The 13,275-nt window shown below is 44.8% G+C and overlaps 1 protein-coding gene across 1 annotated transcript in view; it reads left to right on the top strand.

Moving 5' to 3' along the window:
- ZFAND3 (zinc finger AN1-type containing 3) overlaps positions 1–13,275 on the top strand; it is a 119,764-nt gene that overhangs the window by 37,760 nt on the left and 68,729 nt on the right. Inside the window, exon 2 of the mRNA XM_044292211.1 lies at positions 3,151–3,191. Within this exon, the coding sequence (XP_044148146.1) occupies positions 3,151–3,191 (41 nt within the window). The remainder of the gene's footprint in view (positions 1–3,150; positions 3,192–13,275) is intronic.

The raw sequence follows: 13,275 nt of genomic DNA, 5'->3' as shown, positions 1-13,275 counted from the left end.
GCAAATCCGCCTCAAATCTGCAACGCAAACTGCAAGTAACAAAGGTGGATTTTGGAAAAGAAGAGAAATCGGCTTGAAAATCTGTGCGGATATTCGGTTTCTAGATGAGGGGCTCATCCAGGGTTGTAGTGTGGACCTGGTTTTGTATCAGGAAACTGCTTTATAATGACAACGCTTCCAATTACTTGATGGAACTTTTTACCATTGCACTAGTTATACCTTAACCGGAATACCCCTTTAAGTAGTAATTTCTCAATAGTCCTTTTCCGATCTTGGAGGGGATTCCCTTTCTCCACCGTCGACCCAGGAATCTGTCGGCGGGCTGCATGTTCTCGGAGATCTCCAGGCACAGGGTAGGACTTTTTGGGGATTTGTTTTTCATGCAATTCTTTAATATGTGTGTAGGTTCCAGGACTAGGTGCTATATAGTGTAATTAAAGGGGTTGTCCACTAGCAGAAAACCATGGCTGCTTTCCTCCGAAATCGGCGTCAACCCTGCCGAGGGGTTCGGCATCGAAGTGACTGGAACTGAGCTGCAGAGGCGTGGCGCTGTGTTCGAAGGAAAGCAGCCATGTTTTTCTAGTTCTGGACAACCCCTTTAAGTATCTTTGCTCCTTTACTCTTCTGCAATCTTTGTTGTGATGGCGGTTATCAAACTACAACCTCTGTGTGTCAGGCCATGCTAGGAGTTGTAGTTTCCCAATAGCCGGAGTTTGCAGGGTCAGATCCTACGTTGTAATGGATATAATTGAGGAGTCGTGGCATTTATCACCGTGTTCCCGGCGATCTTTCGGCGGCGCAGTTCTCGTCTTTGGTCTATCCACCGGTGGGTTGCTGTAATTTGCTGCTTCTAAAGCCGCCGCCGCTAATATGAGAAGATGGAAGTGCTGTTAATAACAAATCCTTCCCTCCGAACAATTACATCCAAACTTTTCGCCTTCTCGCGGCGCGGCCCTGGGAACGCATAATCCTTCCGCTTTATTGTTTTCTGTTTCGTCTTATTGTTCTGTGTGCTTGTGACTGCCCACAAGAAAGGCTCTTTGTTCTGGGCAGGAGGAGGATTAATCCTTCCGTCGGCGCTCCGCTGCCGCGCGGTACGTGTGTCCTGTACATCCGAGACCCAAATGTCACCGAATCCACATATTAGTACCGCAATTCACTGTGCTGGTCCAGAAAAGTTCTGCAATTAATATGTTTTCATTTTGATTCCTTTATCATTTTCAAAATCTCTGCTTACTGTCAGTGAATGGACACATTCTTGTTTACATGCAAGAGCTATAAACCTTCTAAATCTGACAAACGAGGTTTTGTTGCAGTGTATTCGGTCAGCAGACCTGCACTGATACACTGTAACGCTCAGGAGAGAGGTGTGCTGTTACTGGGGGAGCCGGACCAGGTCGCAGCGGGTGTAGCCTCTGATAGCCGGCACATTCAAGGAGCTAAGGACCCTCCACAGTCGAGCAGGACATGTTCACCATCTATGGGGAGAAGTGCCACCCATTCCTTCACTGCTCCAGTGTGGGGGCTTTACTACTGTCCGGCTGCCGCTTGGCATTGAGAATCGTTAGTTATTTATCACCTACATTTATCAGATTTTCTTTGTATAAGACCCCCACCGCTGGGACCCCCCACCGATCACAGGATCTGCTGCCATGTTTGACCGCCGCTCCATTCATACTGCTTACCACGGGGGCTCAGGACTCCTCTTCGAGTGTCCATGGGGGGCCCCTATAGGTGAGATGCTGTATGTGCCCAGTGGATATCTGACCTCCGGGACCCCCATGACAAAATGAAGGGGGCCCCATGCTTCTGTGAATGCCACGACAGGCTCAGCAGCTCCTCCGTGCGTGGTACTGACCGCTCGGAAGGAGACGTGGGGCCCAATGTGAATGTGCCAGCAGAGGGTCCTGGGTAAGGCTGTGGTTGTGGCATAAACCAGCGCCTTTTTCACCAATATTAGATAAGAAATGATAGAAAATTCAGTGACTTATTTTCTTTTTGTTAAACGTAACATTTTAGGTAACATTCGATACTTTGTATCATTTTTGCAGCGACGTTATTTGGGGTTGGTCCTGAGAGGTGCACGTCGTATTTTTTAGTCGGTTCTCTGCGCGGGGTGATGTATTCGGGTTGGCACGATGATGAATCTGGCTGCTCAGCCCCTCCGCCCGGGCGAACGCTCTAAATATTTATGGTGATGTTGTGTATGCGGCGGCGCGGTGCCAGGGACGGAGCGGCGGCAGAGAGCAGCCATTTGGCTCAGTGTGAGGCTTGTTCAGAGAGATTTGAGAAATGAAGCTTTTTATGTTATTATTTTTTTATTTCGCTGTTTGTTTAAAGCGCCGTCACGAAAGCCTCGTCTAGCGGCGTCTGCCGCGGGCCCGTAGTGATAATCAGAAGCGGCGGGGAGCAGAGCGCGCTCTTCGGTTATTTAGCGTCTCTCCTCGCACGCCGTGTAATTGAAGCGCAGGGAGGTTTATATGAAACAGCGGTTTCCCCCAAATGTATTTTCGTTAATTTCATGTTTGCAGTAAGCGGAGATTCGGCTGCTGAGCGCGGTCGTCGCTTACGGAGGAGGATCATCCTTAAAGGGTCGTGTGGGCGCAGCGCAGGGGACGCCATATTGTCGGATTAAAGGGGCAGCATCGAGACGAGCGCAAAATCTCTTCTCTGGTGACCTGACCCCAGGGGTGGAATTACTGCTGTAGGATTGGCAGAAATCCCTGAGGCCTGAGGCGCTTTATGCCTCACTGACCTCACTATGGCTCTATAAAATAATGCTTCCTTTACTGAGCTGAGAATAATGGCTGCGACTAGAGGAACTTTGTATGGCTCTGCTATTTTTCTATGGCCGCCCTTCATATCTGGTCACGTGACTTGCGAGTCGTTGCTGCAAACTGCGCCAGCGGGTATAGGTTGGAAATCCAAAATGTGGTTGAGTTTTGCAAATGTTTGCATATTGTGAAGTCATTCATCTGATACTCTGGTCCCATCCAGAGCTGCATTCATACTTCTGTTGGCTCTCGGGCACCTGCAGCCCCTGCGGGTTCAGAGTCTGTACGGATCAGTACTAGGATGCAGTGTATGATGATGTGAATCAGCCCCGTCCTCGCAGACTTATAACTTTCTTCTGTCTCCTTTCTCTTCCAGGTCCAGTAAGACGATGAATCTGTGCTCGAAATGTTTTGCGGGTGAGTACCTGTGCGCCCCAATACCTACTCTACCCCCAGTGTGCCCGCTGTGTCTTGTATGACGTGCCAGGCCAGGAAAGCACAACATAAATTAGTTAGGGAGAGGTGCACCACTTAAAGGGGTCCCTGAAATGATATAATGGAGGGTAACACAGTGCTGTATAGTAATAGGGGCAGTGACTGGGGGCGTCCTCTGCTTCAACCCATGAATGGTGCAGCTTCAGGGGAGACCTCATATGAGACCTTGACAGGATTGATTTGGTCACATGTACTCGGTATATATGTGATACAACCATGGGGGGCCTTGTATATACACCCAGAAGCCATAACATGAAGACCACCAGCCTGGTATTCTGTATCTCCCCCTCTCTGACCTGTCAGGGACTCTACCTGACCACTGACCTTTCCCGTGGTATCTGGCAGGAGATCCTGTAGGTTGGTCCCATAGATGACGATTGCGAATTTGGAGTCATCACGTTCATCTTTTTGTCATGTTCCTCATTCGTGAACAGTTTGTGCAGGGCACTGCCAGCAGGGGGCACTGCTACCATGAAGGGGGGTACTTGTCTGGTTAGGTAGGTGGTACGTGGCACATCTACATGATGCCAGAACACAAGGTTTCAAGCAGAACATTGCCCAGAGCATCACTCTGCATCCGCCAGCTAGTCTTCTTCCCATGGTAAGTGACGCGCACACCCGGCTGGCCACGTGATTTAACCTGATTCATCAGACCAGGCCACCTTCTTCCCATAGTGCACCTGGTGGCATTTCTTCTCCAGGTAAGTGACGCCCAGACACCCGGCTGGCCACGTGATGTAACCTGATTCATCAGACCAGGCCACCTTCTTCCCATAGTGCACCTGGTGCCATCTCTTCTCCAGGTAAGTGATGCACAAACCTGGCCGTCCACCTGATGTAACCTGATTCATCAGACCAGGCCGTCTTCTTCCATTGCTACATACCCCAGTTCTGATGATTGTGTGCTGATGGACACTTTTGACCGTGAATCATCATTATGAGCGCTCTGACCGGTCTATGGCTTCTCTGCCCCATACACAGCAAGCTTAGATGTCCTGCGTGTCCTGACACCTTTCTGTCCTTGCAAACCATAAGGTTGTCAGCAGTTTGCTCTATAGCAGTTATTTTGTGGGGATCAGGCCAGACCACATATCAATGAGCCTTGGTCGGAGCTGCTCAGATTCTTAGGCCAGTTCATCAGCTTCAGACACTGACTCTTCACTGCTGCGTGACGCATCCTAACTAGAGAAGAGCGACTCGATTCGTACAGATCCCAGCCTCTGAGCAGTGAGGGTCTTGCCCCACTGATTGAGACTGGGGGGGATTCTCAATCAGTGGGGCGAGACCCTCACTGCTCAGAGGCTGGGATCTGTACGAATCGCTCCCATGATTGATGGAGCCAGGCATCTCACTTGCCCTGTCAATCTCGCGTCTGCGCCGTAGCTCCGAGTAGGGGGCTCAAGCACAGCCAGGATCTGCACTGCTCAGGTAGGGGGGCTCCAGAGGGCCGCCCCTCACTGCTCGAGGAGGCTGGCTTTTGAAGGAATTTGATTCATATGACCCGGTTCATTCACCTGTAAACCTGATCTATTCCACCCGACAGGCGCCATTGTCACCAATAAACCCCAGGATGCAGCAGATCGAGGCGGGTCACACTGACGGCACGCCAAATTAAGCTGTGATTGTTATGGATGTGACATTGTGTCAGGACGTGAGATGTCTGCTCTGTGCTCAGAGACCTCTGACCGCCCACCCAGCGCTCTCATGATATCGCTCTTCGCTGTCACAGATTGTGATATCTCTTATATATCTAAAAATGAGTTTGTCTGTCTGTCTAGACGTCTGTCTGTCTGGACGTTCTTTATGCGCGACCAAACGACTGTACCGATCTTCACCAAATTTTGCACACAGGTACATCAGGTGTCCGGGAAGGTTTTAGGGCGGGTCTCAGCTCTCTACGATGTACCGTTCCTGAGATATTCCCAAAAAATGACCCCCACATTAGCCAATACAAGCCTGCAAGTCTTTCTCTTCAAATCCCAACTGCCATAAACACAGTTTTACTCCAGGTTTCTACAACTCCATTTTTCTTTACTGCATAAAGGGGCGGGCACTGTGGAGGTCACTGTTATTAAAGGGGTGGGTACAGTGAGGTCACTGTTATTAAAGGGGCAGGCACTGTGGAGGTGACTGTTATTATATGGGTGGGCACTATAAAGGTCCCTGTTAAAGGGGTGCCCACTGTGAAAGTCACTGTTAAAGGGGCGGTTACTGTAAAGGGGCGGGCACTGTGAAAGTCACTGCTAAAGGGGCGGTCACCGTGAAATTCACTGTAAAAGGGGTGGTTACTGTGAAAGTCACTGTTAAAGGGGCGGGCATTGTGAAGGTCATTGTTAAAGGGCCGGGCATTGTGAAGGTCAATGTTAAAGGGGCAGGCACTGTGGAGGTCAATGTTAAAGGGGCGGCCGCTGTGGAGGAAACTGTCTATCTTTTTATGACACACACAAACATAAAATGAAATAGATTAAATATACCCGTGCTAGTCCTTCTGCTAGTCTCTTATAATAATACAGGATATCCTTATATCATATACCCCCCCCGCCTCCTCCAACCTTAATGCAGGAGATACCTCACTGATCAACACAAGATGTGGACATCTCTTCTTGGGAGAACAGTGAGTGCAGCTCTGGGGTATAATACAGGATGTAACTCAGGATCAGTACAGGGTAAGTAATGTATGTACACAGTAACTGCACCAGCAGAATAGTGAGTGCAGCTCTGGAGTATAATGCAGGATGTAACTCAGGATCAGTACAGGATAAGTAATGTATGTACACAGTGACTGCACCAGCAGAATAGTGAGTGCAGCTCTGGAGTATAATACAGGATGTAACTCAGGGTCAGTACAGGATAAGTAATGTATGTACACAGTGACTGCACCAGCAGAATAGTGAGTGCAGCTCTGGAGTATAATACAGGATGTAACTCAGGATCAGTACAGGATAAGTAATGTATGTACACAGTGACTGCACCAGCAGAATAGTGAGTGTATCTCTGGAGTATAATACAGGATGTAACTCAGGATCAGTACAGGATAAGTAATGTATGTACACAGTGACTGCACCAGCAGAATAGTGAGTGCAGCTCTGGAGTATAATACAGGATGTAACTCAGGATCAGTACAGGATAAGTAATGTATGTACACAGTGACTGCACCAGCAGAATAGTGAGTGCAGCTCCGGAGTATAATACAGGATGTAACTCAGGATCAGTACAGGATAAGTAATGTATGTACACAGTGACTGCACCAGCAGAATAGTGAGTGCAGCTCTGGAGTATAGTACAGGATGTAACTCAGGATCAGTACAGGATAAGTTATGTATATACACAGTGAATGCACCAGCAGAATAGTGAGTGCAGCTCTGGAGTATAATACAGGATGTAACTCAGGATCAGTACAGGATAAGTAATGTATGTACACAGTGACTGCACCAGCAGAATAGTGAGTGCAGCTCTGGAGTATAATACAGGATATAACTCAGGATCAGTACAGGATAAGTAATGTATGTACACAGTGACTGCAGCAGCAGAATAGTGAGTGCAGCTCTGGAGTATAATACAGGATGTAACTCAGGATCAGTACAGGATAAGTAGTGTATGTACACAGTGACTGCACCAGCAGAATAGTGAGTGCAGCTCTGGAGTATAATACAGGATGTAACTCAGGATCAGTACAGGATAAGTAATGTATGTACACAGTGACTGCACCAGCAGAATAGTGAGTGCAGCTCTGGAGTATAATACAGGATGTAACTCGGAGTTAGTAAAGCAATGCATTTACAAACTTTGTTAGAGGTGTTTTTTTTTTATATCCTTTTTTTTTTTTTGTGGTATTGGGTTCAAACTTTGCTTTCATCCCAATCCTTGGGAATATGATTCCTGCGTCCTGTTCAGATTCTCAGTATAAGGGTCCATTCATACGTCTGCAAGTGTTTTGCGGTCTGCAAATTGCAGCTCTGCAAAACACGGACACTGGCCATGTGCGTTCCGCATTTTGTGGACCGCACATGGCCGGCACTTTTAAATTAGGGATCGACCGATTATCGGTTTTACCGATATTATCGGCCGATATTTAGGATTTTGACCGCTATCGGTATCGGCATCTATTTTGCTGATATTCCGATAGCGTATGGGGAACACAGATCGCGCTGCTGTCAGCGCTCTCCGTGTTCCCTCTGCAGCACAGGGGAGAAGGAGCAGTGTCTCCTCCCCCTGTGCTGCTGCTGCAGCCAATGGGAGGACAGGGGACAAGAGAAGGGGAGGGGCTGTGGCCACTGCGCCACCAATGAAGAGAAATCTCTCATTCATTCTAATTTCAAATTGAACAGGAGGCGGGAGCTGCAGGATCACATCGCTGGCTCCCGACCTCTATGAGCAATAGCTGCGATCTGCGGTAGTTAACCCCTCAGGTGCAGCGGATCGCAGCTACTTGTCATAGAGGTCGGGAGCCGGCTATGTGATTCTGCAGCTCCCGCCTCCTGTATATGAATAAATGAGTGAGTTATCTTCATTGGTGGCGCCCCCCCAAGCCCAGTATTAGACATTGGTGGTGCAGTTCCCCCCCCCCCCCCACACCAGTATTAAAAACATTGGTGGCGCAGTGCGCCCCCCCCCCCCCCCAGGATCCTCTTTCCCCTGCTGGGGCTCCGATCGGTTACCATGGCAGCCAGGACGCTATTGAAGCCCTGGCTGCCATGGTAAGCTCCATGCTGCTGTGTGCACAAAGCACAGAGCAGCAGGGACAGTGAGAGCTCCTATTCACCCTGATAGATCTCTATAAGGCTTAATAGGACAAGGGTTCTAGTCCCTAAGGGGGCTAAAAGTTAGTAAAAAAAAAAAAAAAGTTTAAAAAATTCTAATAAAACACCAAAATATTAAGTATAAATGAAAAAAAAGATTTACAAAAAAATAAAAAATACACATTAACAATAAACATAAATTTTCAGCAGATTTGTGTAGGAATTGTATTTTTAATTTTTTTTTTCAAAAATGAAAAATCCCAGAATATCGGTATAAATTATCGGCTATCGGCCTGAAAGTTCACAAATTATCGGTATCGGCCCTATAAAATCAATACCGGTCGATCCCTACTTTAAATAGAAATGCCTTTTCTTGTACGTGTCTATGAACCGAAGTGCGGATACGGACGGCACACTGTGTGCTGTCCACATCTTTTGCTGCCCCATTTAATATGAATGGGACCTGATCCAACTTTGCAGAACGGATCTGGACCCATTTTGCGGACGTGTGAATGGACCCTTAATCTCTTCTCTCTTCCATGTATAGCTGTCAGACAATCCTTCTTTTCCGCGTTTCTTTCGCGGCTCTGGTCACGGTGACCTTTATTTTGCGGCTTTGGTTTTATTTTTGGATTGAGTTTGTGTGCTGGAGGCCGGAGCGGCGGATCGCTCAGGTAGCTCCAGGTTTTCTTTCCCTGCGGACTGTACTCCATATTACAATCTAATTCCGTGTCCGTGTCGCGCACGCCTGAGCCCTTAATTTGTAGATTGCAATGCAGTTTGTTTCGTGGTGTTTTTTTCGCCATAATCCACGTTGAATGTAATGAGCCGTGTGCTTTGGGGACATGGCTTTGCTTCACCAATTAGAACAAGTGGTTACTGAGAGAGTGTGTTTTAAATAAAACATGGCATCTGTGAGTGCCACCGCCGCCCCCAGAGAGTGCAGGCAGCCGCTACGTTAACCCTTCCCTGCCCTCACCAGTCACAGGAACAAGGGGACACACATCACCAGCCATGGAAGTAATACACAGCACGATGCACCGCAACCACTGTGCACCAGATTACTGCTATAGCCCAGAAATGGGTCAGGTGTAGTATGAAACCACATCAGACAAAGGCTGTAGTAGTAATGTGGCCCCTCAGGATTCAATGGCTTCATCCATAAGAGGCAGTATTATAGTAGTTATATTCCTGTACATAGGAGGCAGTATTATAGTAGTTATATTATTGTACATAGGAGCAGTATTATAGTAGTTATATTCTTGTACATAGGAGCAGTATTATAGTAGTTATATTCTTGTACATAGGAGGCAGTATTATAGTAGTTAGTTTCTTGTACATAGGAGCAGTATTATGGTAGTTATATCCTTGTACATAGGAGCAGTATTATAGTAGTTATATTCCTGTACATATGGGCAGTATTATAGTAGTTATATCCTTGTACATAGGAGCAGTATTATAGTAGTTATATTCCTGTACATAGGAGGCAGTATTATAGTAGTTATATTCCTGTACATAGGAGCAGTATTATAGTAGTTATATTCCTGTACATAGGAGGCAGTATTATAGTAGTTATATTCTTGTACATAGGAGCAGTATTATAGTAGTTATATTCCTGTACATAGGAGCAGTATTATAGTAGTTATATTCTTGTACATAGCAGCAGTATTATAGTAGTTATATTCTTGTACATAAGAGCAGTATTATAGTAGTTATATTATAGTAGTTATATTCTTGTACATAGGAGCAGTATTATAGTAGTTATATTCTTGTACATAGGAGCAGCATTATAGTAGTTATAGTCTTGTACATAGGAGCAGTATTATAGTAGTTATATTCTTGTACATAGGAGCAGTATTATAGTAGTTATATTCTTGTACATAGGAGCAGTATTATAGCAGTTATATTCCTGTACATAGGAGCAGTATTATAGTAGTTATATTCTTGTACATAGGAGCAGTATTATAGTAGTTATATTCCTGTACATAGGAGGCAGTATTATAGTAGTTATATTCTTGTACATTGGAGCAGTATTATAGTAGTTATATTCCTGTACATAGGAGCAGTATTATAGTAGTTATATTCTTGTACATAGGAGCAGTATTATAGTAGTTATATTCCTGTACATAGGAGCAGTATTATAGTAGTTATATTCTTGTACATAGCAGCAGTATTATAGTAGTTATATTCTTGTACATAAGAGCAGTATTATAGTAGTTATATTCTTGTACATAGGAGGCAGTATTATAGTAGTTATACTCTTGTACATAGGAGCAGTATTATAGTAGTTATATTCTTGTACATAGGAGTAGTATTATAGTAGTTATATTCTTGTACATAGGAGGCAGTATTATAGTAGTTATATTCTTGTACATAGGAGCAGTATTATAGTAGTTATATTCTTGTACATAGGAGCAGTATTATAGTAGTTATATTCTTGTACATAGGAGCAGTATTATAGTAGTTATATTCTTGTACATAGGAGGCAGTATTATAGTAGATAGATTCTTGTACATAGGAGCAGTATTATAGTAGTTATATTCTTGTACATAGGAGCGGTATTATAGTAGTTATATTCTTGTACATAGGAGACAGTATTATAGTAGTTATATTCCTGTATATAGGAGGCAGTATTATAGTAGTTATATTCTTGTACATAGGAGGCAGTATTATAGTAGATAGATTCTTGTACATAGGAGCAGTATTATAGTAGTTATATTCTTGTACATAGGAGCAGTATTATAGTAGTTATATTCTTGTACATAGGAGCAGTATTATAGTAGTTATATTCTTGTACATAGGAGGCAGTATTATAGTAGATAGATTCTTGTACATAGGAGCAGTATTATAGTAGTTATATTCTTGTACATAGGAGCGGTATTATAGTAGTTATATTCTTGTACATAGGAGACAGTATTATAGTAGTTATATTCCTGTATATAGGAGGCAGTATTATAGTAGTTATATTCTTGTACATAGGAGGCAGTATTATAGTAGATAGATTCTTGTACATAGGAGCAGTATTATAGTAGTTATATTCTTGTACATAGGAGGCAGTATTATAGTAGTTATATTCTTGTACATAGGAGCAGTATTATAGTAGTTATATTCTTGTACATTGATGGTTTGGACATGACAGTATTAATCAGATTGTTTTTCATTTTTTTTTTTTTTTTTTTTACATAAGTTTATTGGTTCTTCATCTTCGTGTTCCCATGTGTCCAGTTTCTACTTTACATTTATGGTCGGTTACTCTGGGGTCTTCTGGACTCCTTGTGGGTTTGGGCTTTTTGGCATTTCATCCTCCATGGCCACATAAATCCACACACCTATTTTTTTTTTAGGACTGTTCTTTGACTTTTCTTTGTTCTTCCACTTTCTCCTCGGGGCTCCGTCTGTTATTTGAAAGGCAGAATCCATCATTAGCCAAATCTCCATTGTTTCTGTGAATAACACAAGACGAGGATTTGAATATTCTATGAATAGTAAGCGAGGCTTTGTGTGCTGTTAATGAAGCTTTGCCCCGTCCCCGGGGGCCACGTTCTCATAGATGGTGAGGAGCTTCCACCTGTGTGCCGTGTTCCGATGTCCCTCCTGATAGTATCGTGAGGTGCAGCTTCCGAACTGTAGACCGATACTGAGGTGTCTTAATATTTTCACCTTTCTGGAAGCTGCTTTTAGGTAATTGCCTCAGTAGCAAATTCCTAATATAATGTTCTTATATTAAGATTCAATAATTCATTCAGCTGGTGTCCCCCTTTACATTACAGCCATGTAATACCATCAGTAACAGGATATATGGCAGTGATGGGGGCTTTTGAACTGAGGCCCCTGCATCCGCTAGAATTACAGGCTGCAGCAATCTACCTGGCATTGTGCACATTTTGACTTATTGATGGGATCACAGACCCCTGTTTTCCAGTTCTATATTTCATAAATGTAATTCCAGACAGTGAAGACTGACACAGTGCAAAGCCATCAGCACATGATGATCAAGCAACTCTAAATTTCACTGCGTCTTCCTATGCTCTTACTCAGTAACATGTAGATCCCATATTATTCCCATTTCATTACCCCCCGCCCCCCCCCCCCCCCCCCCCCACTCTCAGACCTCGTGTTTGTTCCTCGTGCCGTCCCTCAGAGTTCGCAGTGACGTTTTTTGCCTGCAGACAAGATTGATAAGGCAGTTTTTGGCTCCTCTTTTTCTCTTCTCGCCGCTCGTCACGATGACTGATGACTGCGGAGAAGCCGCGCTCTTAGGCCGCGCTCTCAGACGCAATTTTAATACCATTGATTTTTCGAGAGAAACTGATTTTGTTACTTCATAACTTTTTTAATTCTTAAGGAAACCTGGAAATAGTCCAGTACTGATCATCAGACCTTGCTGACCTCGGATGATAAACCTTGGGCGGGAGGTCCAATATGTCATAAATCAGGGTGTCCCCCTCCCCCATGGAAGCTGAGAACGCGTGACTTTCATCTGTCTACAGTAATCAAGGAAACCAGAAATCTGTAGTTTCATTACAAATATTCAATTAACAAAATGTGAAGAGAAACATGGCCGCCTTTTTCCAGAAATAGCGCCACACCTGTCCGAAGGGTTGTGTCTGGTATTGCAGCTCAGCTCCCTGAAGTGAATTTCAGCCAAGCTGCAGTACCACATACAACCTGTGGTTAGGTGTGGTGCTAGTTAAGTCACACCATAGAATTTATTTTATCTCCCAATTAAATTAGTCTGTACTGTTTCTTTAAATTGCACCTGAAGTCACTCTAAAAAAAAAAAAAAAAAAAAAACATAAAGCTGTTGTATGCTTATAAAAGTCTGTACATGTAATGGAAGGAAAGTGTTGTCTTCTCACTTCTTAGAAACAAAAAAACAAACATCAAATGTGAAGTTGTGAATAGAGAAGAGGGAGGAGGGGGATGCCGCTGCAGAATCTTTCTTTCTGCCTTTCACTTACGCTGTGAGAGGGGAAAGGGAGGAGCAGGGAGAGATATCTGATTGGTTCAGAGAATACAGCTCTGACATCACACCAGTGGGAGGAGCAGGGTGAGATTTAGGATTGGCTAAGAGCATAGAGAGGAGCTCTGACATCACACCAGGAAGAGCCCGCCCACTTGGCAGAGGGAGGAGCAAGGTGAGATATAGGATTGGCTGTAAGGGTGATATATCTGATTGGCTCAGAGCATACAGCAGAGCTCTGACATCACAGCAGGAAGAGCCTGCCCACTTGGCAGAGAGAGGGGAGAGGGAGGAGCAGGGTGAG

The sequence above is a fragment of the Bufo gargarizans genome, chromosome 4 (assembly GCF_014858855.1).
Source record: "Bufo gargarizans isolate SCDJY-AF-19 chromosome 4, ASM1485885v1, whole genome shotgun sequence".
NCBI lineage: Eukaryota > Metazoa > Chordata > Amphibia > Anura > Bufonidae > Bufo > Bufo gargarizans.
This window is presented reverse-complemented; position numbering and strand designations above follow the sequence as displayed.